The sequence below is a fragment of the Carettochelys insculpta genome, chromosome 6, assembly GCF_033958435.1.
Source record: "Carettochelys insculpta isolate YL-2023 chromosome 6, ASM3395843v1, whole genome shotgun sequence".
Taxonomy (NCBI): domain Eukaryota; kingdom Metazoa; phylum Chordata; order Testudines; family Carettochelyidae; genus Carettochelys; species Carettochelys insculpta.
Window position 1 is genome coordinate 101853173 of NC_134142.1, and position 25275 is coordinate 101878447.

General features: G+C 44.4%; 1 protein-coding gene across 9 annotated transcripts in view; it reads left to right on the forward strand.

Moving 5' to 3' along the window:
- The window catches only part of DENND2B (DENN domain containing 2B), a 295741-nt gene that overhangs the window by 158313 nt on the left and 112153 nt on the right, over positions 1 to 25275 (forward strand). For 4 of the 9 annotated variants that reach the window (XM_074997690.1, XM_074997686.1, XM_074997687.1 and 1 more), the window contains one exon: positions 22971 to 24188. The exons of the other annotated variants lie outside the window; for them this stretch is intronic. In XM_074997690.1, coding sequence (XP_074853791.1) covers positions 22971 to 24188 — 1218 coding nt within the window. The remainder of the gene's footprint in view (positions 1 to 22970; positions 24189 to 25275) is intronic. 9 annotated transcript variants of the gene reach the window in all.

The window sequence follows — 25275 nt, forward strand, 5'->3', positions numbered from 1 at the left end:
ACAGCTCCTGACCAGCAGCACTCTCAGGAAGGCCTCCCTGCCTGCCAGCAGCCCCAGCCCACTGGCTGTTCCATGTAGCCCTCTGTTCTGGGTGGGAGGGCTTGGGGCATTGCCTCCTGACCCCAGCAAAATCTCTCCACTCTCATTGGCTGGAAACTGGCCAGTGAGAATGGAGAAACTGTGCTGCACTGTCCCCACCTTGAGCAAAATCTCTCAGCACCCATTGTCTTGATTTGCACACTGTCCCTTCTCCTTCAAAATCTCTCCGCTCCTATTGGCTTCTGGCCAATAAGAGAGAGATTTTGCTGCTGGGGGGAGGGTCAGTGTGGGAAACTTGCCATTGAGAGCTGAGAGATTTTGCTAGGGGCAGGCAACACTCAAAGCTCTCTCCCTTCTGCAGCTGTAGGGACAGGCTGCAGGCTGGAACAAAAAGCTTGGTGGACCATATCTTGCCCATCCCTACCCTGCATATAAGGCCAAATGATAAAACGTGGGACTGGGGCCTCCAACAGGTATAGCCACAATAGGGACAAAGTTTAAAAATAGGATTGCTTCTCTCTCCTCCTGCCCTCCCCCAGTCACCCCATGTCATAGTAGATGACAAATACATTGCCATTAGGTATGATCTGTACATGAAGTTCAAGTGCATCGTGGTTGGACTGGGTGAGTTCACAAACATTACATTCAGACAGGGCTGGTGCTTGTGACCAAAATGCACTAAAATCCATTAGGGTTGGTGGTGGGTCGTTCATGCTCTGTTGTACCAGAATTCATTTTTTGCCACGTAGCGCAGGGATTCCAGAAGTGGCACAAATATTTATAGTGCTAGTCTCTTGTGAAGTTTTCTCAGCTGATATTGACCCTAGCAAGTGAAATGTTGTCACAGGTGATTAAAATGTAGAACACCCACATTTCGTTGCCCCTCACAATCCAGTTAAAAGAAGGTTGATGGTTTTTAAGTGTAAAATGTGTGTTAAGGATGCTTTCTTGCTATGTTATATAACGAAAGCAGTTTACACGAAGAAAACTGGAAAAAAGAAACTCATTCATGCAAAACCATACAAGGGTGGCTCATGAATCTTCAGCAATGCTTGAGCTATCAACCATCGGATCTCCAGCACAGACATCTGCCACATGACCTAAAGAAATAACCGTTATTCCTCTATGTAGAGCAACCACTAATGAGGGCTTGATGCATACTCTAGCAGTGCATTACCCAGTTATTTTCTAGAACATAAGAACATAAGAACATAAGAATGGCCATACTGGGTCAGACCAAAGGTCCATCAAGCCCAGCATCCCATCTGCCGACGGTGGCCAATGCCAGGTGCCCCAGAGAAGGAGAACAGAAGACAATGATCAAGTGATTTATCTCCTGCCATCCATCTCCTGCCTTTGTTATGAAGGCTAGGGCACCATACTTTATCCCTGGCTAATAGCCATTTATGGACCTAACCTGCAAAAATTTATCAAGCTCTTTTTTAAACCCTAATAGAGTCCTGGCCTTCACAGCCTCCTCGGGCAAGGAGTTCCACAGGTTGACTGTGCGCTGTGTGAAGAAAAATTTCCTTTTATTAGTTTTGAACCTACTACCCATCAATTTCATTTGGTGTCCCCTAGTTCTTGTATTATGGGAAAAGGTAAATAATTTTTCTATATTCACTTTCTCCACACCATTCATGATTTTATATATCTCTATCATATCGCCCCTCAATCGCCTTTTTTCCAAACTGAAAAGTCCCAGTCTCTCTAGCCTCTCCCCATATGGGACCCTTTCCAAGCCCCTAATCATCTTAGTCGCCCTTTTCTGAACCTTTTCTAATGCCAATATATCTTTTTTGAGGTGAGGAGACCACATCTGCAAGCAGTACTCGAGATGTGGGCGTACCATAGTTTTATATAGGGGAAGTATGATATCTTTTGTCTTATTATCGATCCCTTTTTTAATAATTCCTAACATCCTATTTGCCTTACTAACTGCCGCTGCACACTGCGTGGATGTCTTCAGAGAACTATCCACTATAACTCCAAGATCCCTTTCCTGATCTGTCGTAGCTAAATTTGACCCCATCATGTAGTACGTGTAATTTGGGTTATTTTTTCCAACATGCATTGCCTTACACTTACCCACATTAAATTTCATTTGCCATTTTGCTGCCCAATCACTCAGTTTGCTGAGATCTTTTTGTAGTTCTTCACAATCCCTTTTGCTTTTGACTGTCCTGAACAACTTGGTGTCATCTGCAAACTTTGCCACCTCACTGCTTACCTCATTTTCTAGATCATTGATGAACAAGTTGAACAGGATCGGTCCCAGGACTGAGCTGTAGAGTGTTGGGAATTAGTTTAGATTTAGTTGAGGCTGGTCCAGCTTGGAGTAAGGGGAGCTGGACTAAATTACTTCCTTTAAGGTCTCTTTTAACCCTGGTCTTCCATGGTTCTATGAATTAGGGTTCTTGGGCGTTGTCTCTGTATCTGGAAGGACCATGTGGTCTAGTAGTTAACGAAGCAGTTACAGCTAGGTTAGCCAAGCAATAGATTTGGCACAATTATTTTGAAAAAGCATGGTTTGGTGGTGAGCTCTGAGAATGTCACATTAGGAAGTGGGGTAAAATGCTGGCTCTACTGACATCAGTGTGACACATCCCACTGAATTCTGTGGAATGGAGCTTTCAGTCCTGCATTCTAGTCCTAGCTCTGTCTGAAGTGACCTAGTAGTACCTTGCAGTTTGTAAAATGTGAGAAATTATACTTGACTGTCTTCTAGAGCCTATAATTTGGCTGAAATTGTACTTGATGGTCATCATCTTTCTCTTGCTGAGGCTCCCCTCAACATGCTATGAAGACTCTAGACCTGGTGGGTGGGAAGGGAGGTAACAGATATGGTGCTCCAGGCTGGAGGGAATGAGACCCTTTAGCAGCAGCATAATGAACTTCTATTTGAGGGAGACAAGAACTGGTGGGACTCGGGCCAGCTTCTCACAATGGGGCCTGGGGAAGACATGCTGTCCGCACCTGCTGACTCAGCTCAGCAGGCCTCTCAGCCTGTTTGGTTGTGGCATGCAGGTGAAAGGGGAAATGTAACTAAGAATATAATTCAATGGGGGCACACAGCTCAAAAAGTTTAAAAACTACTCAGGGTGCAGATGGGGGTACTTAGGATTTGTGTGCAGGGAAGGTTGTAGCTCAGGATGCATGGAGGGGGTGGTTCAGAGCTGTGTGTGGACAGATGGGGTAGCTTAAGCTCAGGGTGCAGGGAGAGGGTAGCAAGGGCCTGTGGGTAGTGAAGGGAGTAGCTCAGGGTATAGGCAGGGGTAACTAGGGGCTATGTGCAGTGAGGGATGTAGCTCAGAATATAGGCAGTGGGGAGCTAGGGGCCTTGCACAGGCAGGGGGATGGCTCATGGTGCAGGGAGAAGGATAGGGGTCTCTGCTGTCTGCTCCCTGAGGGATTTGCCATCCCAGAGCCGGGTCCACTGCCCAGGCAGCTCTGATCAGCTGTGTGAGCAGCCAAAGGGAGCTGGGAGCTGAGGAGCAGCCACAACCCAGGCACAAACAGGAAATAGGGGCCTAGGGCGAGCTGGTTTTGTGGGCTGTCATAGGCTCTGGGGTAGAGCAAAAACAAGGGGTTTAGTGTTTGGAAGGGGCTATTGGGAAGCAAGTTGGGGGTGGGGAGCCTAGGAGAGAGGGAGTGAGCTGGAGCGGGGGGTACAGTGTCTCCAGGGGGGTACATGAGGGTGATGGGGATTTGGGTCTGGGCATGACGGGGGTGGGAGTTACTTACCTGGCTCCACACCCCATGCTGCTCCCAGGCATTGCTCAGAATCTGGCTAAGGGAAGCAGTGGGGAATGACTCCCACTATGTAGTTCCCTGTGCTGCCATTCCCCCAGCTACGGGGAGGGCGAGCAGCAGTGCATGGAGCCGTTTCATCTGCTTGCTAGCTGGATGTGGCCCTCAAGGCTTGGAGCTTCTGGCCCCCGACAGCAGGAAGCTGCCACAGGCACTCCAGACCATCATGGGGCTATCGTGCCACCGTGGCCTCCCCACTGCAGAGGCCCACTGCAGAGAGGGGGTGATCCCCAAGCCTGCGGGCCATCTGCAAGGTGGTTATGGTCCACAAGTGGGCCATGGACCACATGTTGAGAACCAGTGTTCTACCTAGAAATGTGTGGTAAGCAGCTTTGGTCAGTACAAGGTCTTGAAGACTTAAGACATATAAACAGTAGTTAGTAGAAGTGAGGCCAGGACTCCTGGTTTCTAGCTCAGTGCATCCTTCCTCAGGCTACAGGGTATTTGAACAGAGTATAGTTTGTAAACATTACCTGACTTGGTGGGGGGCAGCAGAAAAGGGTTCCTGATTCAGCCTCTGGTCTGCATAGACAGGATTTCAGCCTACTTGCTTCTTCTCCTGTATAAAAAAATCCAAACAACCCCCTGTATCATTATGCACAAAAAGAATTGTGTCTCCTTCTCAAATCTGATTCATATAAATGTGTATTTTTCTTGATCTTATTAATTTTAATTGTTCTTGCAAAGCTCTAGTTTGATTGGTGCCAAAGAGTTCATTTCTTTAAGATGCTAGGGCAGATAAACAAACACATAGGAATGTCATGGATACTGTGAAAATATGAAACCTTATGGCAATCATGTGCATTAGGGCTTTTAACAAACCTGTTTTAGACAACTTCTGAGGAACCATGGGTCTTGAGAAAAAGGTTGATAGCTTGTGGGCTCTGCCTCATTTTAAAGAAAACATTTGCTCATTTGCAACGTTCACCCACATTGTAGAATTCAGAGTTAGTAGGAAAGAAAGACAAAACCCAAACTAGAATAAGGATGTGACTCAGGTACTTTTATGCAAAGCAGTTTCAAGAATGGTGTGACTCAAGAAGTGGAGACGTAGCTGTGAGAATGTACGTTATATGAGCTATTATTCAGAATAAACCTCAAGGAAAAGAGAAGGGATAAAAAGCAACTAGGTAGCGATGTTTCATTTTTTTAATGTTGAATAATACATTTATGTAGAAAAAATACTAGTCAGTGTATTGTTCTTTAGGAAAAACAGAGAACTACTACTATGTTTTTGACATTTCAAATAGCCGTGATTTATATCATATGGGTGCTTATCTTCTAAACACTGTGACGGAGAGCATCAGTTTGGTCCACCAAAATATTCTTAGCCTGATTATCAGTTGTCCTGTACCATGTGTAGTTAGTTATACCAGTGCAAAGGGGGTGAAAACATCTGATTCAGTAGTTTCTAATTCACCTTTCATTGATCAGGAAGACTATTCAAGTGAAAGATCCTGCAATTTCAGACAATTTTAGAATCCTCCTTTCCATATTTCCTCACCTTAGGAATGAGCTAGAGCAGTACAGAGTGCTCCTCAATTTCAGTCTTTGTGATTTACTAGCTACAAAATACTAAAAACACTGTCATCTTTTAAAATATTTATAGTGATCTTGTTTTGCTTTTCTTGCACATTGTCAGACCCATGATCTTTACTTTAGGAAATCAGATTGATTAAAGCATGAAGAATCTGATTCTGAGGAATAAGGGGGCTTTTGGAAGCTGAGGGTGGGGGTGTTCCAGAAGGGCCCTATTTATACTGCTCTGTAGCTTCCAGAAAGAGCTCTTCCAGAAGTGAAATCTCATGGGACTATGCAAATGAGGTGCAAAATATTTAAATCTGCACTTCATTTCAGTATTCCCCTTTGCTCATTACCATGCCCCTTCCAGAAGGGAGAGGGGCCTGTGTAGCGGCGGCCTATGAGAAATGAGAAGCAACCAACGATTGTCTTCAGCTAGCTTTACAGACTGCTCCCCACCCCGAGAGGACACTTGAAAACATCTGGAAAAAAAAGAGGGGCTGGAGGGAAGTTGCTAGACCCAGGTCAGAAAAAGGATCAGCTTTGTTCTGAGAAGAACTTTATCTGAAATCAGAATTAGGGTGAGAAATCATGATTGGTAACAATTTCATTTAGGGCTTGTCTACACTACCACCTTCCTTTGAAGGAAGGATGGTAATTAGGGTGTTGGGAGTTTACTAATGAAATACTGCTGTGCATAGGCAGCACTTCATTACGCAAATTTCCCCTTGTGGCAATTTCGAAGTTTTAAACTTCAAAGTACCACCACGCGTCCAGCTGCGGCGCATCCGCCAGTACTTCGAAATGCCGGGGCAACTTCGAAGCCCCCATACGCCTCAAAATTTTGTTAGATAAAGTACCGGTGGGTGCGCCGCGACTAGATGCGTGCCGGTGCTTCAAAGTTTAAAACTTCAAAGTTGCCGCTGGGGGGAATTTGCTTAATGAAGTGCTGCCTGTGCACGGGAGCACTTCATTAGTAAACTCCCAACACACTAATTACCATCCTTCCTTTGAAGGGAGGTGGTATTGAGACAAGCCCTGTGAGTATTAGGCTTAGCTGGTGTGTTTTGTTATATTTTAGCTTAATATCTTACTTGGAGCTGTCATCACTTGTCACAACTTAAATCCTACTCTTTATACTTAATAAAATCTCATTTGTTTATTATCAAGCCCAGTGTAAATAATTATTATTTGTGTGGGTGGAGGAACAACATGCTATACACACTCTCTCTTTCATTGACAAAGGAGGTGAACATTTTATGAGCTGACTTTGTTTAAAATTGATGCGAAGTGAGACTGATTCATTTGAGGTTTTGGTTGCAGTGGGGCTGTGCACCAGGATGCTGTGTCAAGTCCCTGTGCCCGAGCCTTCCCAGAATTGAGCTGTTTTCAGTGTTAGTGTTACCCTGGGGGTTGTTAGCCCAACTCTGTACCTTTTCTGGGGAGACCAGAGGTTCTGGCTCAGCAGAACAGTCTGGTTTGGTGTCCCAGAAAGCAGGTTGGTGGGCGCAATGATATGATTAGCCCATCATGTGACAGTCTCAAGGGGATCTCCATGACCCCGCCTATCACAACAAGATACAGATTTTTGCTTAGGTTAATATAGCTCTCAAGAGAGTTTTGATTACAGGAGTACACATTGAATGTGTAGTTTGTTGGTTGGTTGGTTGGTTTGTTAAAGCATTGCAACTCTCACCCACTCCAGTAAGGTAACTCTTTTTGCACCTCCATCTATAACTGTGGGGATTTTTTCTTCAATACCATTTGGTCTGTCTTTCCTATGCCTATGCCTATGCATTTTTTTGTTCTAAGTAGATGTCTTATTATGCAAAAGTACTTTTACTTTAGTCAGCCCTGGAAGAGGAAGTTATCCAAAGGGAGTGTTGTCAGGGATTCACTTCTCAAAAGCAATAATTAGCCTTTGGGGAAGGAAGATTGTTTTACCACTTGCACATTTCCATTTGAGAGAGAGGGCAAGCAACGACAAGTGTTAACATTTTTGCTTCACGAACAAGTCAAAACAACTTGAAAATGACCTTATTATACCAGCCCCACCTTTGGGTGAGAAGAGTTCACAATCTGTACTCATAATAAACGGTCTTATTTAGATTTAAGTTAGTGAACTGTGAACACGTTGGCCTATTGGAGGTATTTATAGAATGGCAGTAGTCTAGATTATCTGTCCAAATGTCTGAATATTGTAATGTGGAGGTTTAACTGTCAAACCAAATAGGTATAAGGCCTTGTTCTCAGTTTCACTGAGGTTTCTTAACAACTGGATGAGGAGGGGAACCACCTACATGGGAGGACACATGACCTCCCCAAATGACTCCTCCCTGCCCCAAGCCTGAAGCCCCTATGCTCTCCCCAGCCCCTCCCCAGCCCAAGTTACCTGTGAGAAAGGGCCCTGTTCCCCGGCTGTGCCAACTGCCCCGGCATGGTCTGCCTCTCTCCTTAGCAGCTAGGTCCCAAAGCCACTCTTGGATGCTGCCTGGTGCAGCACAGTGGCTACCTGGGAGAGTGCCTGTCTGTGAGAGCAGGGGGCTGTTGGGTTCTAGGACAACAGCTGAGTGAGTGGGATCCTCCCTCCGACCCAGCATGCTCAGAGTCAGCTCCTGTACCCAGAAGCTGAGGCAGGGCAAGGGGTGGGGGCAGCGGCAGCGGCAGCGGCAGCCTGTTCTCTCTACAGGCTCAGACTCTGAGGACAGGAGCTGACTGAGCATGATGGAGCAGTGGAGAGGCTCCAACTTTCTCTGCCGCTGTCCCCAGAAGCTGAGTCTTAGAGGGGGGCAGCCCACCGCTGCCACAGGCCAGCACTCTCTCAGGCAGCTGTTATTGAGCGCCAGGTAACATCTCAAGCAGCTTGACTGGAAGAGGCTCTGGCCTCACCTCTTCTCTTTGGTCTCTGCCCTGTCTCCTTCCTCTCCCTGCCTCAGCCATCAACTACAGGGGCATGTAACCCTTTGTGCCCCTCCCATGTAAAATCTGAAAACAAACTGCACCCATTCAAAATATCTGTAACACTCAGGTTCCTTCTGGGACCCCCACAAATGCCCAGCAGGGACCTTACATGATAGACAGATTGCTACAGGTTATGTGTTTGGCTCTCAGACTAGCTGTCCTAACATGACTTCCCTAGGGTTAGACTATGCAGTGTGGCTTTAGCTGTGTTGTCCCCAGCATCTTAGAGAGACAAGGCGAGTGAGGTAATATCTTTTGTTGGACCAACTTCTATTCATGAGAGAGGCAAGTTTTCAAGTTTACACAGAGCTCTTCTTCACGGCTGGGAAATGTACTTTACATGCCACAGCTAAATAGAAGAGTATTGTTTAGCATAAGTAGCTAACAAGTATTTCAAAGGATCATTCAAGGTGAAGTGGCTTAGACTGAATTTCGTTACCCCCACAATCAATGTCATTGTCATAGAATGAAGGAGGTAGGGAACTTACCTGTGGAGACATAAGGGTGGAGACGATAAAAGGAGACCAGTGAAAGATAAAAACAATGTTGAAATTTTGTTACGGATCTTCTCTTTCTCATGGATTTGTCTCATAACTCATCTCAAAGGCAGCAGCTACTGTTTGGCATATTGAATAGCTGAAAGACGCCTGCTTTTAGTTGGCTAGAGGGAGGGACTCAGGGAAGTCCCTCATAATACTTGTAGAGACAGAGAGAAAAGAATTTACTGTTATGAGTATCCTCTCCAGTAGGTTCACTGCTTCAGTTACAATGTATGCCTTTTTCAGTCACCCAGATTCTTCTTTGCGGATAAGCTTAGGAGGCCTGGTTTTACTAAAGTGGATGGAGGCAGGTTATACCATGATAGTACTCACCGCAGGTAACACCTGTTTGTATTCCTTTAGTTCTAATTTTTATGTCATTTTTTGACTGCTATTGTAACATTTTACAGGCATGTGTTCTGTATTAACTGCTATGCCAGGTGTCAGCCACCCCTGGCATGAGTGCCAAAAGTGATATGTGAGCCAATTTTCATCAGCACTCAAGGTGGGAGCCCTCCTTCCCCATGCAGCTGGGAGCTTGCTCAAAGCCATGCTGCCTGTGGATTAACAAAAAACTAATGCTAATGCTACCAACCCCCACCTAAACCGTAAAGCTTCGCATCATTTATTTATTTATTTATCAAGCTGTTGTAAGTAGGAGTATTAGTAACTTTATAAAGTATCACCAGCACTTGGACCATATGCAGAGGTCAAAAGGTCAAATTTCTGCAGTCTGCCTTGGAAGAGTTGTTGACCCCTGCTCTTGGCTGTTTTCCTGGGCGTGTTCATTCGCTGGACAATTTCCTGACTCTAATACTTATTGCAGAGGGGGAACATATCTGCAGCATGATATCCCACTAATTGAGCTTTGACTTAACTATTTAGTATTTGCTCTTTTGATAAGTTCTCAGTTCTTTATCTAGCAGTGCTATCTTTTAATCTGCAAGTTTAAATGCTTTGCTGTGTAGCATCTCTCTCCTGCCTGTGCTGTCAAACTCCAGGGTAGTTATAGAGAAATCACTGGCACATTGAGCCACTTAAATTCAATAATCCATTGACAGCAGTGGAACAGCACAATTTAAGTGGTATGTTGGCACCAGGAATAAATTAAAACACTGTAGATTATTGTCAATATAAAATCAAGTGAAGGAGTTTGTGTTTTCTCATAATGGGTCAGATTCTGAAGTCTTTATTCATGCTGAGTATCACCTCATTTCATAGATAAAACATGGCAGACTCATAGTAGTAGCTCCTCTATAGCCTTGACAAATCACGTACCCATTTCTGCTGCAATTATCTGTAACTCCTCCATTACACCTTCCCCGAACTCCACTTCTGCTCATTCAGGACAATGGCAGACTCAGCCATCCACCTCTCACAATGCTCCAACTAACAGTCTAGCTTCTACAGGGCTAGCGGAAATAGAACTGCTGTGTTCACAAGAAGTCGAATCTGTACTGATTAACAGCAGGAAGCTGAGTACAAGAACTTATAACCAAAAATAGAGACATTTCCAGATATGGTGTATACATCACTCTCCCTTCACTCTGTGAGTATACCTATACTTCTGAATTATATCTTACACTTAAACAGCTCCGTAACAGTACACTTGGCTGCTATTTCCATGCAACACACAGAGATTGATGGATGCAGTTTTTACACATCATATCATGAAAAGGTTCGTAAAAGACCTTAATAACATTCCCACTCATCAAACCACCCTCTTCAGCATGGGACTTTAATATGGTACTACAGTAAACTCTTTCATATCTGGCATTCTGTCATCTGGAACTCTCAACTAACCGGCATTTTAACCATAAGTAAATTTTAGTTACGTTTTCCATAAGTACAGTACACTGAAAGTAAATACAAATAAATACAGCAAATACAGTATAAGTTTACAATGCACAGTACTACTATTGTTGGTAAATAAAGTACTCTACATACATTTTTGTTTGTTTCTTAATGTCTAATCTCGCTTTTCTTTAGTGTTATGCATTGTTAGGTATACCTCTCTATTATCCCGAATATTTGAAGATCTGGTAACCTCCTGGTCCCAGGGCTGCCAGATATGAAAGAGTTTACTGTACACACACTTACAGGTAAATCATTTGAACCTACGGCCCCATGCTCATTGCTATATCTTTCAATGAAACCATTATTTTTGATTACCATTACTACAGCCAAAAGAGTGGGGGAACTGGCAGCATTATGGCTGATCCACCTATATTTTATTTCAAAAAGACAAAGGTCACAGTAAGAACACATCCAAAATTTCTACCCACAAATTATGTAATCATTTCATAACAGTCAACTGACATACTTACCCATGTTTTTTTTCCAAAAACCATGTGCAGGTACAGAACACGCCAGACTCCAAACCCTGGATGTCAGATGACCACTTGCTTTTTATCTTCAATAAACAAATTTTTTTTGTAAATCTCCAAGGCTGTTTGTTGCAACTACAGAATGCTCAAAAGTGACACATGTTAGGGATACCCAGTTACTAAACAACAGCTCTCAAAGTGGATAGCTCAGTGTGTTAGACTTTGCTATGGACTAAATAACATACCTACACCACAGGTAACATGAACATCCTCCACCAGAGCTGCTGCCACATTCTGGGCATTCCCTCAGTGCACCACAATCAGTGGTATCTGTAAGCAGCAACGTGGTCATGAGTATTCACTTTTACGAAACATTATGTGATAAAGCAACACTCATCAGCTGACACCCATTTCGAGCATTCGGTTGTGAACGTTGCTCGAGAGCATAGTCCAAAGTCCCACCAGCCACAGCAGGATACTACTGCTCCTTAGTCACCTTCTGTGGAGCACCCACAGGGACATTCCGCGAAGGAGAACAGAAGGTTCCTCACCTGTACAGTAGCTGACGTTCTTCAAGACAGGTGTCCCCATGGGTGCTCCGCAACCCATCTCTCCTCCTCTCTAGTTTGGATTTGGTGGCGGGAGGCGCCTAACAGTTACCAGCTGCTACGTGCACGAGCCATGTAACACACATGCACCACTGCTGGGAGCACTGCTGCTGAGCAATCTATTATTATAAGTGCAAGATGCCAAGATGCCTTATGCAGGGCACCCACAAGGTCATCCATCACGAAGGACATCAGTTACTGAACAGGTATGTAACCTTCTCTTCTGTTGACCTAGCCACTGCCTCTCAGGGAGGTGGATTGAACTACAGCAATGGAGAGCCCTTCCTGTTGCTGTAGTGAGTCTGCGCTGCAGTGCTGTATTGACGTATCTGCAGCTATGCTGCTGTAGCATTTGTAGGTGCGTGGATATGGCCTAAGGAACATGTTTCAGCTGGAGGCATTCCCTGCCTGCCTTGTCTGTCTGTGGGGTTAGAAATGGACTTCCCTTTTTTGTGTCTTCAAAATGGATTGCAAGTGCAAATCTCAGTATTAGCTACATAATCTGAACACATAATAAGACCCAATTGTATTTCAGATGCAGATTTGTAGTCGTCACAGCTTATGTTTGTATGAGGGAAAGTGTGCTTTTGAAAATTTATGCCTAAGAATCTAATGAAATATATCCTCCACAATAAGAGCCTAACTTCACTTGTCTTTCAATTGACTGGAGGCTTACATGAGAAAGATAAGAAAAGGACCATAGCTAGGCTTATCTAATTCTACCCCACAGAAACCCAAGGGTTTAGGTTTTTTCCACTGTGCTGCTTGTTGAGATAAGCTTTGCACACCTCTTTGTCCTGTAACTCTGTACACATCAGCCTTGCTTGCTTTGCTGCCAAACAGACTGACAAGGGTAATGCCAACAGAGGTGCGGCTTTCCCCTTCACTGTAATGGAATGTTAATGGGAGTAAGTGTTTTAACTTCTCACTGTAACAGTTATAAGCAGCCTTGTAGCAAGTAGAAGCCTTCAGCTTTGGGTGATGAAACTGAATTAGTAAACAGGGAATATCTTGAAGCTTTTGTTTTAAAATTGTTAATTATCAGATAAAGCGTCAGGTTATTTATCCACAATATTTAGGGGGGTATATATCCTTAGCCTTTATATAATCTGTGTCACTTCCATGACTTCAGTAGAGCTATGCTAAATTACACCAGCAAAGGATCTGGCCCCCTTATTCTAAGCAGTCTAGCATATGGATGTATGGTCATCACCTTTTTCTCTCTTTGAACTCCTCACCAAACTCTGAATATAGTACGAGAGATATTGTGAGGACTTGGGACTGGCCATCTTTTTGAAATTCAGTCTCCACTGAATTTTGCCGCTTTTGTTCGTATTTTCTACAGCTCTCTGTAGATGCTGATTGGAACAATGATCACCGTGGTATGTCCCCATTCCTCTGAACCAGACCACGTGTGCTGCAATGTACTAGTAGCTTGCTTAGGGTCACAGCTGGTTCTGATTTTATTAGGGCTGCTTTTAGGTTAGGTTGCCTTGGTACAAATGGCAAAATGATCAGAGGAAAAGCTGGGATCAGCACAAAACCTGAACAAAATACTCAGCAGACATGAACCACTCTTAGGAAAAAAACCCAGAGAACTAATGGGAACATGCTAATGTAAACATAAGGCTGAAACAAAGGGATATGAATTGCAGCAAACCAGGGAGGGAGCCTTGCCCTTTCACCATGCCCTTTGTAGGTAAATAAATGCCTTGTCCAGGTGTTGTACATGTTGAAAGTAGATATTTCCTGCATTAGTGAGATATTGAAACTATCTGATATTCTTGGAAGAAAACAGCTTTTCCTGTGGTGTTTGGGCTCACCATCTTTAATAATATTTAATCTCCAGAGCCGTGCTTCGCAACCTACTTATTGTAGACCACAGGTTGAGAATCACAGTGTCCTTCCACTAGCCCTTATGCCCACAGACCTTTTCTCTGGGGTGAGGCCAGGAGCAAAGAGCAGGGCATTGTGCAGGCAGCAGGGGACCTCAGACTCCAATCCTGCTGTGTGGGGTCAGGCAGCAGTCAGCAGCCCACTGTGCAGGGCTAGGTGGCATCCAGGACCCCAGACCCCAAGCCTGCTAATCAGCAGCCAGGACTCTGAGCCTGCCAGGCAACAGCTAGGATCTGAGACCCAAGAATTATTTTTGGGGCCACATGGTAGCCTGTATCCACTACATGGCAGGGTAGCCATCCATGGTCCTGTGTCCTTTAGCACATAGCCGAACTGAACCACAGCTGTATGCTAGGTTAAGAACCTCTGCTCTGGAGTAATTCATGAAAAGTCAGAGTGGCTAGAGTGATGCCTTGATGTTGACACTGCTTAATCCTCTGCTCAGAGCAGGGCTCTCTGTGGATTAGGAATTCTAAGCATTAGTTCCAGTTTTGCCATGGATTTACCTTGTGTTTGGGGGCAGCAAGGCATTGTAAAGCCAGCTCATCAGGCCCTGCATCAGCCACTCCTGAGATGTTCTGGAGTGGCCTGGAAAAAAGAGAGAACTGTGTTCTAAGCACAGCTGGACTGAACCAAAAATGAAGCCCTTAGGACTAATTTAGCACTGATGTATGGTCAAAGTGCTTTCCATTTAGTCATGACTCCTACCAGCATCTCTGTGGGAAAGGTAAATGTGCTCATGAGAAACTGTGGCATTGGCATCCTCGCCGAGGTCACAAAGGGAACTTAGGGCTCGGGAGTTTTTGACACCAGCATATGGCTCACATCAAGAGACCACACCTCTCCCAATACAAGGGATAGAGTTCTAGTGCAGATCAGGCTGGTTCTGGTTCTTAGAAGTCTAATGATGGCATGTTTGTGGTTTGTTCTGCACACACACCTAACACAGTTGAGTGCTGTTGCAGCGGACAAGTGGGGAAGTTTTGTCTCTCAACTCATCTGTAAAATCATTATTTAAAAACCTGGAGAGGAAACTCATGGTTCTGCTCTGACATCAGTGCTGTGTTAATGAAATTTCATTGAAATCAGTGTGGTTATTCCTAATTTGTGATCCAAATTCAGTCACTTTGTGAGAGTTAAATTCAAGTTGGGTTTGGTGGCTTCTCCTCCTCTTGTGCTGGTATAAATGTGCTGGTATGGTCACTTTGATGAGAATCACATTGGTGCAAGTCAGAGGCGAACTGGACCCCTGGGACGCTAATGCATGAGATTGACAATGAAGCTAACAACACCTTTGTTCAGTGCTGAATATTTATAACTCAGTGTTCTTGGTTTGTATTCAATAATGTTCTATAGTTTTCTGGGTCTGGCAAGCACAACTTAAAGTGCTTCATTTGGCAAAATGTTTTCAGTAGTGCCCAGGCACTTGGATCCTGATCCTACAAATATTGATGTAACTGCTTAACTTTGCCACAGTGAGTACAGTAGTGCCTCGATTTACGCGAGGGTTGAGTTCCCACACACCCTCACATAACTTGAATTTTGCGTAAGTCAGAGCGTGGCTTTTTCCCCTGGCAGAACTCACATTCTGCAACCAGGGAAGCAGCAGGAGCACCTGGAGCTCCTTTTGAAAGGTAAGTCCTAGGGTTTGGGGGTGGGGGGTGGCAGTTAGGAAGGGTTAAGTCTGGCAGTCGGTTGGGGCTGTGGGAAGTGGGTGGGGGGGTTAAGTCTGGTGTGAGTTAGGGCTGCAGGTGGGCAGGGGGTGGAGTTGAGCTGGAGCCTCACACAGGGGGCGCAGTTCAACTGGGGCAGGGGGAGGGGGTGAGCGAGAGCCATGCTTGGGTGGTGAGCTGGGCTGTGGGGGGTTTGAACCAGGGTGGGGGGTTGAACCGGAGCTGCGCAAGGGGGGGTGGTTTGAACCGGGGTGGGGGGTGTTGAATGGGAATCATGTGTGGGGGCTTGGAATCAGGGTGGGAGGGATGGTGAGCTGGAGCTGCATGTGGAGGTGGTGAGCTGGAGCCAGAGCTGGGCTTGAGGGTGGGGGGTAAGCCGGAGCAGTGCACAGGTGGTGAGCTGGGGCAGACAGAGCCAGGGGGTGTTAAACTGAGGCCGCATGGGGTGCGTGGGGGGTTCAACCAGGGCTGGGGGGAGCAGGATTTTGAGTTGCATTTAACTCACGTTAATGCGAGTTAAGCACAACTTGAAATCGCACATTTTGTGGGTTTACGGTAGCTGGAATCCATGGTGGCTCATGCTAGTAAGGGTAAAGAGGTATGTAAAAAGTTACAGGATCAAGGCCTATGCCAACGATCTCCCTCTTACTAGTCCCTTCACTATGCAACACAAATGCAACATCTTTATAAAATAGCTCTGTGTATGTATGCCAGGCATACCATAGATTGCATTCCATGCCCTGGTATTGCTTTGAAATTTGCATTGTAGTTTTTGAACTATAATCTTGGCCTTCTTCAATTGCTTGTTTAGTGTCTTAAATGCTTCCCAGCTTATGCAGAAGATTGGAATATCTTTTTCAGAACATGGCAACTCATGGCAGTTTGCTCTGTGCAATACTCTTATTCCAGGAATAATGAGCAGAATTCCCAAACAGGAAAGAAGTTTTCTCCTATGATCCTGTCTGAGTGAGCCTGTGAGAAATTCATATTTGTTTCCATAATGTTGTGTTATGCTGTGTATACTTATTATCTCCAGGAATGTGTAATAGTATGTCTTGTAGGACATTGTGTTTATCATTCTGTATATAGGAAACTTCAATAAAAATATTTTGGCTTGAAACAATGATCACAAGTCATTTAATTGTGTCTTTTACAGTAATACATATCTTCCATTGGAAATGGTTTTGGGGAGGAGGAATATTTATTGTGTAGTTAAATGTTGGTAGTATGACAGAACTGTTCGTTGATTATGATGGACTTAGTAAATCACATAGTGCTGTCCTTGTCAGAATGCCTGAATCCTTCTGGGCAGGAGTCTGTCTCTTATTCATGGTGGGTGTTCCTACTAATGTTAAGTGGATGACTTGGAGAGTAAGGTACCATTCAGTCTGAATAAATAAAGGGAAATCTGTTTGTGTGCCTTACAGTCTGTGAAATGTGGACTTTAGAAGAGGTCTTTGAATAACAGGACAGTAGCTCACAAGCTTTGGTCACATTTACTACTAGGATTTTGTCTATATTTTGAGAAAAGAAGGATTTTGTATCTCACTGATGGAGTTACAGGGTCAAATCCTCAGATGGTATATATCAATACACAGGAGTTCCGTTGAAGTCAATGGAGATATGCTGATTTACCCAAGCTGAGAAGTTGGCCCTACTTTTTAAATTGCAAGTTTAGCTGTGTACTCTAGTGTAAATCAGTCTCGCAGCTGATTCATGCTATGAAAATACCTTATGTGCTAAATTCTGCTCTAAGTTACATCCATTTGCCACCACACTAGCTCTATGCAAGTGTAACTCATTGCTTTCTACAGAGTTATTACTGATTCACACTGATGGGAGTAAGACTGTGATTGGACTCCGGGTGTAAAATGTTGTAGTACCTGGTTCTTCCTATTGCTGTGTGCTTTCTGTCAGCCATTCTTCAGTGAATCTCTGTTTGCCACCTTTGCGACAAGCTTGAAACTCTGCCATTGTCTTTTGTGGCTTTCAGCTGGGAAGTGTTTTTTAACAGTCCCGGGATTTTGTCTTAAGGTTACAAATGCTTAGCCGTAGGCACTTCAAAATGCCTTTTGTTCTCAAGCTCTGGCTTGGCACCATTAAAGTTAATGGGAGTTTTGCCATTGAACTTAAATGGATGAAGGCTCAGGCCCCAGCAGCAGGTAATTTAAACAGCTACTTTGCTAGCTAAAAAAATACTTTTTTGTACATTAATATATTTTGTGCTGAAAAACTTCTTGATGGATGCAGATATGTTTCTCCCCGCCCCCCAGCCCCCCGCTGATTCAATAAACATTGTCCTAAGGATGAAACAACTCAAAAGATGTCCCTGAGACTGTAAACTAACCAGGGAATAGTCCCAACAGTAATATATAACTATTATGAATGAAAACAGCAGTAGTGTTCAGTTCAGAACAAAATGTTAGCTGCATGATTGCCAACCTTTGGTCCGTGCAGACAGTGTCTGAGGGCTCCATGAAAGGTGACTCTGAAAACAAACTTTCAGATCTCAGGAAAGGCATTCTATTTTTCTAATCCATCAAAAGTATGTGAATACCCACACTTAGAGGTCTGCCCTTTCTCATGCTGCATCAAATGATGTGTCAACCATGTACAAAGTTCATAGCTGAATTTTATTCAGTCAGTTTTCAACATAAGACATCAGTGGTAGGGGTCTGCAGATCACAGGCTGAATTTCAAAAGGAGTCATTGCCACCATTTGAAATTTGTTGGAGACCTGCAAATGAAAAAAACCAGTTAAAAAGCACTGTGTTAGAATATTTTAAAGCATTTTAGGTTAGCTGTTGCAGTCAGAGGGCAACACTCCACAAAAGCTCAGAAGAGCAGTAACCCCTTCAGTTGCTGCCTGTTCTGTTTAGTATTTTATTCTTTGTGCATTTGTCCCTATCCTATGTCTTTGTAATAAATCAAAAATAACACTCACAAAGGTGTTCACATGCATAAATCCTCTCCCAACCCTATAGTCTCAGAAATCATATAGCATTTAAGTATATACATAAAATAATTTCAAGCAATATATATTAAGGCACTCTGATAAGTCAGTGACAGCCTTTTGAAGAACTGCGGACTAGTAGTGTAAACATAAGACTAGAAGCCAGGAACTTAAAGTTCTAATTCTGGCAGTCTCTGCTTGCAGTTTGCAGCTCTCTGCCTCACTTTTCCCATCTGTTAAAATGGAGTGAATGTGATTTACCTGCTCCGTAAGTGTTATTATTTCTGGTGGTGGAAATGTTAGTGATATGTTTTATGATTTTCGTTTGAGCAAATAAAACCACAGAAATAAACTACCTGATAAAAGAAAACCCTGTGTAATATTAGTAATAGCTTCCTAAAACTGACTCAAAGAATCTCTATATGCTGTTTGATTTGAGCATTCTCTCTTAATGTTAACTGTAAACTCTGCCGCTAGAGTTGCCATTGCCATGTTGGTATAGTAGTTAGCACAAAGAGACTTTGGTTAGGTTGACGTCTAGGCACTACCACAATACAAATATTAAATAATAATAATCTTCATAATCAGGAAGCTGTCTTCTATTTAATGCTGTAAGGGAGGAAGGATTCAATGAAAATCCTTTTAGAAGGCAATAATTAAAATATTTTCCATAAAACAGAAAAGTCAAAGTCAGGCTAAGGATTATCAGGATAATCTCACTAGCTCCAATATCTAACTGCTAATTTGACCTCAGTTACTCAGTACTTTATTCCTGCTGTTGTGAATTTAATTTATCATCTGAGTTTGATGCTTTCATTTAGCTGAAAGTAGCCCCTTTGATCTGTAACTGGGGTGTACCCACCCTGGAGACAAAAGGTAATTTAGAATAGGGAAGAAAATCTTAGCATGCCCTCAATGAGTTACAGACTCCAGATGGACACTTTGCTGCTGAATCCCAATTGGGGATCTGGCTAATGCTTCTCGTAAGTCAGCAGTGACACAGACTGTAGACTTTATGCATAAATGGCTCCATTTGGTCCAAGATGTTCTTGCTACTGTACAACAGACAGATGGCAGAGTACATCTGCAACCAGGGAAATGGCCTTCTGGAGAACATCATTCCAAACCCCACCAAGGTGAGTCAGAATTGTGGATGAAGTGAATGACATGATTTGGCAGCATAAAACTGAAGAGGAGGTAAAATTCAAGAATTCAAACCATGCACACATCCTTTGGAAGCCTGGGAAGACCGATTTAGGAAATGTCTTGAGGAAATGAAGTAATTGAAATGGTGGCTGGGTCAGGAAGGTTCTGAGGAACGTTTAATTATAAAGTCAGCTCTGGGACAAGCTGCCAAAAATACTAGACCTGCCACCAAAACCTTCTGGGATTTCTTGTCTACAAAGAACGATGTTTTGAAGCTTTATAGAATATCAGCCAATTTGATTTTCGAGGGCTCAGGATCACACATTTTTATACCCCAACACTACCATTTCTGTCACGAAGATAAAGCTCTACTGCATGGAGCCAGCAACTGGTGAATGATTTGTCATTGCTGTGTGGGGCAAAACGTGCAGTTCTTTTTGGAGAAGACACATGTTTTTTTGAAATGCAGAAGAAGCAAATAAAACTCATCAAATCAAAGTGGTCTTTAGCTTCAGTGCCAAAGAGACAGGATTCCTCATAGGACACTGAAAAAGAGTTAAGTTGCTTTTGGTGATACTTTGTTGTTCTTTTCTGAACTGAATTTTTATTGTACCTCTGAGTTTTTGCTCGTAAGGCATCATTAACTCTGGGAAACTGGCATGAAATCCAAAAACCTGTTGTTGTAGTAGTTCTGATTCACTGGAATGTTTTTGAAAGAATAAGAATCTAATGTCTCAAGCTAAGCTCCATGGTGCTGTGCAGTGATTGCTTCAGTATGGTGGATAGTCTAACCAGTGTGTAGGACTCGATCAGGAGCCACATTGTAAGCGTGGGGTGCCAGTTCAGGGCGGAGGCCACTTGAAAAAAGTGAGTCTGTGCTCACGAAAGCTCATGGTCAAAACTTTTCTGTTCGGCTATGAGGTGCCACAGGACCCTTCGTTGCTGTTACAGATCCAGACTAACACAGCTACCCCTCCGATACTTGAAAAGGAGGGAATCTCATAGTCTAGTTTTACTCTGGTGATGTCTGAGTTGTCACATGAATCTTTGCATTTTGTCTAAATAAAAGTTCCACTAGGAAGATGGAGGGCAGGTTGATTAATACCATCCACATTCTCCATACAATACAAAATCAGCTTCAGATGTAAGGAGATACAGTAAGGTCTCAGAGTACGCGACCCCCCTCTTACGCGGCTAACCCCCCATTCCTACAGTAAACCCTGGAAATGTGTGATTTCCAGTTGTGCTTAAGTCGCCTGCCCCCAGCCCTGGTTTAATCCCCCTGGCTCCTCACGCCCCCTCTCAGGCCCCCTCCTCTCAGCTTCACTCACCACCTGCGCATAGCTCCTGCTCACCCCCCATCCCCCACCTCTGGCTCAAGCTCACCACCCCTCAGGTGCGACTCTGACTCAACCTCCCTGGACCTAATTCAACCCTCCTGCCTGCTCACCACCTGCACATGGCTCAGGCTCAACTCCAACCCCCACACCCAGCTCTGGATCTGGCTCTAGCTCCAGCTCTGGCTCAGCCCCCCCACCCCCGCCCTGGTTTAAACCCCCCATGTGTGGCCTGGTTCCATCCTCCTGCCCCAGTTCAATCCCCTGAATGTGGCTCACATTCAAGCCCTGCCCTGGTTCAAACCCCTCCCGTGCAGCTCCGGTTCCATCCTCCCACCCTGATTTAACCCCCCCTCGAGCATGGCTCCTGTTTAAACCACCCCCCCGCCCTGGTTCAAACCTCTTGTGCATGGCCCTGGTTCCATCCCCCAGCCCTGGTTTCAACCCCCTGTGCATGGCACCAGTTCAAGCCCCCCCCGCACATGGCTTCAGTTCAACACCCCCACCCTGGTTCAACCCCTCCTCTGTGAGGCTCCAGTTCAACCCCTCCCATGCATTGGTTCAACTCCCCTGCGGCCCAGCTTGCCACCCGAGCAGGGCTCCAGCTCACCACCCCTGCACAAAGCTCTGGCTGAGCTCCACCCCTTGCCCCACTGCAGCCCTAACCCACACCAAGCTTAGCCACCCCGCCCGCCTCCCATGGCCCCAACACACTGCCATGCTTAACCCCCCCCAACTGCCCCCCCCACCTCACCCCAGGAGTTACCATTCTGCTGCTTGCCCAGCTGTAGAATGTCTGTTCCGCTGGGGAAAAAGCTGGATCCCCACTTACATGAAATTTGGGTTACGAGAAGGTGCATGGAACGGAACCATTGCGTAACTCAAGGATCTACTGTGTATGTTTTCCCCTTCCCTTTGATTACTGTTTAAAACTGAAAGGTAGACTGACTCTTGCAGTAGTTGTGATTCATGTGGTGCTGCATATTATGTATGTGTTTTGTGACATGAGACTTACAACCCAGTTTGTGACATGATTTTGGTCTAATTTTCACTTTGCTTTATATGGTAGTGCTGATTTGAGATTGTGTTTCTGTTGTTGTTTGTAGCTCTTGGTAGCAGTTTGAAGAAGTTTAATAAAGTATAACTGCGTAGAGACAATGGTGCATTCTGCCAACCATGGCAAAAATGTGTTTTTAATGACCTGATAATTTAGAGAAGGAGCTGCTGAGAGCTTTGTGGATATTTTATGTATTTTAGAGTGGAAGTGGGAAAAATAATTTTTTTCAGGCTTTAGTACTTTTTAATAAGGAATTATTTGTTCTTCTTGATAAAGACCACTAAATTTCATCAGTTGGCCTCTCTCAGTCCAAAGACAAAACAGGTCATTTCTTTGCCATTTTAATTTCACTTAGTATATAAATTTGTACTTGCTTAAAAATATTATGAGGGTGTTATACTGTGGACGTCATGAGTTAAAAATCTTTACATTTTAATTGATTCGCTCTGTGTTTCCAAGATCTAAGCTATTGTCTTTGTGTTAGCTTCCCTGATTCTTTCTTCAGTGGGAGTCTTCTTGGATGTAGTAGCCTTTTTAGGGCTAAGGTCAAGTGTGTAAACATTCTCTTACAACACTGTGCCGCTGAAGGGTGTGAGTTCAGGTCAGTAATCCCTTGACTGGATGTGGAACCCAGATCAGTGAGCTGATGTGTGTGGTTCTCCTGCCTTGGAGGGTAAAAGGCTGACTTTGCCTAGATGCTCCACAGGCATTTCTCAATTAATTGCCTTCCTCCCGAGAGGCCTCAATCTCTGAGAGGCCATTGGAGTTATGCTGATTTATACCAGAGGAGGATCTGTCCCATTGACTCTGAGTAGAAGGTGCTTTCAAGGCAGTGGCTTGATATGAGGCTGCCAGCTGTACTCAGAAGGAACAAGCCTTGGTAAATCCTGGAAAAAAAGGTGGAAAGTTGGTTTTGGAAATGACACTTCTTTGCAAATTGCTACTCCTTGTAATTTTGCAGTTGGACAGCATTTAGTTGCCCTCTGATGATGATGATTGCTGTTGTGTGATTTGCATACCTAGTCCTGGTTACTTGCAGAGAAGAGATAGCTGTGAATCTTAGTTTTCCAGGGAGCTGATTTTTATTTTCTTTTTGCTTCCAGGTGTCAGTCAGTCTCTCCGCCTCCTCTTTTGTCCCCACCAAGAAGCCCAGCCTATCCCCTCAGTGACAGTGAGGAATCCTGCCAATCTACCAGGTTCACCAAAGTTTCCAATTCCAGGCTGCTCTTCCAGGAGTGGAGCAGCCGGGGCTCCACGCGGAGAGACACCTCCAGGCTCTCCTCAAACACAGACTGTCCAAACCACTCCCTCAAAGCTGTGAGCATTGGCTCCTTGGATAAAAGGCTGTCTGTTTTCAAGGCAGAGGACCAAAAAGAGACCCCCAAGGAGACCCAGGATGGGGGTGCAATAGGGAGCCGTCAGCTTGCCCGGAGCACTCTCACCTTGGGAAGTGCAGCCAACTTACGGAACCTCTCTCTCAGCCGGGCAAGCATCCACTCCCAGGCACTGGATATCAGGCAGAAGATTACAGAATGGGAGTGCCGCAAGGAGCTTGCTGCCACGATGAGCACACGTGTGGACAAGAGGGACCTTGGGGACAGATCTGGCAGTGAGGGCTGCCCTAGCATATTGCCTTCTCCTTGCAGTGAGACGACTTTTGATTTTAAAGGACTCAGGAGAATGAGCAGAACATTTTCTGAGTGCTCCTACCCAGAAACAGAGGAGGAGGAGCTCCCGGATAGAGATTCTTGCCGTAGACTGGAAAAGAGGCCAAGCAGGAGCGAGGCTCTGCCCAATGCTGTCTCCAAAGGGCATGTCAGAAAAGAAACTTCGGCCGTGCTGAACAGAATACAGAAGATTGAACAGGCATTAAAAGAACAGCCTGGCAGGGGTCTCCCTCAGCTGCCAAGTAGCTGCTATAGTGTTGACAGAGGGAGGAAAAAGTCCATGACGCTAGGTACTGTGGAGGGTCTGAGCGAGAACGTGAGTGATAGCAAAGAAGGGACTGTTAGTGTTGGGAGAGATCCAGAAACACCTACGGAGAGTGAAAAAAATCTTAAAACAAAGCAAGGGGCTCCTACTAATTCTGGTAACCCTAAACTGCTCTCAGAGAGCCCAGCTAACACAGCAGTGAACCCTGTCCCCAAGCCCAAACGCACCTTTGAATATGAAGCTGATAAGAACCACAAAAGTAAACCAAGCAATGGCCTACCTCCTTCTCTGACATCTGCTGCTCCTCCCCCTCTCCCATCCACCCCCGCTCCCCCCGTGACCAGGAGGCAGAAGAAAGAGTCACGCTTTCACAGAAAGTCCCAAAATAGGTAAAATCTGGGAAATGTATTGCACATGATATTAAAACAAATGTAGAGTGATTTGTGGGTAGCAAGATTCTTTTCCTTCCTAACACAATGCTTTTGGCTCAAGAAAAGCAAGAAGCCTTTGATACCAATTTGAGCTCTGTCATCAGAGTTCACTGGTTTCACGTCCACCTGGTCCATTACTCTTATTTTATTGCAGTTTTGAAGACAACTGGAATTCTCCTAGTAGGAAATCTGGATCCACTGGGGGTTGCCTTTTTTGTGACTGCTCCACACCTGTTGAAGGTCATCTGTGTCAATCTGGCATAAATGCCTTATTCCAGATCTTTAATGAAGCATAATTTCATTATGCTCTTAACTCTTGTAACACAACCATTATCATTCTATTAATGGCCTTGCTGTATGAGTGCATTAACCTCAAAACACATTAGTGGGGGGATGCATTTCCATCTGAAAGTTGAAGACACAGTAAATATGCCAGTTAGGTAGGCTGTTGTTTGTTTCATTCAGTTCTTGGAATTGTCAGTCCTAAGTGAATGACAATTGATTAGTGAGGGTTTAATTCTTAGAAACTGCTTGCAGTGTGGCCTTCATATTTATGTACAAAACTGGTGACAAGTATGTTATTGTGAAAGTGTTAATCCATACCGTTACAGTTCCACAGCAGACTGTGTTATTTTAACTGTGTGACTCCCTCTGACTTTTAATGAGAGTGGTATAGTTTAAACTGCTGCTTGAAAATTGTAGGGGTACGGTGTTCATAAGCTTTCAAAATACTCATTTATGGAGGACGTATTTGGATGCTGTGTGTGTATAATACATACACATTCAGTATTTATGTATGAGTTTTACAAGTAACTGCTATGTGCTATTTCAAATGTATCCTATGAATTCAGTATTTGGTACTAGATATTGACTCAGCTTCTTGCTAGTGTATGTCAGCGCAACCTGACCTAAATGCAGTGGGGCAGGAGGGAGGGAGGAATGGGTTTTCAGATCCTGTTTCTGACTTGCATCAAATGACATTACTACTGCTGTTTCTCAAAGAAAGAGAGTGAGGAAGTGTGGAAAGCCAAGATGTGATTAGTAG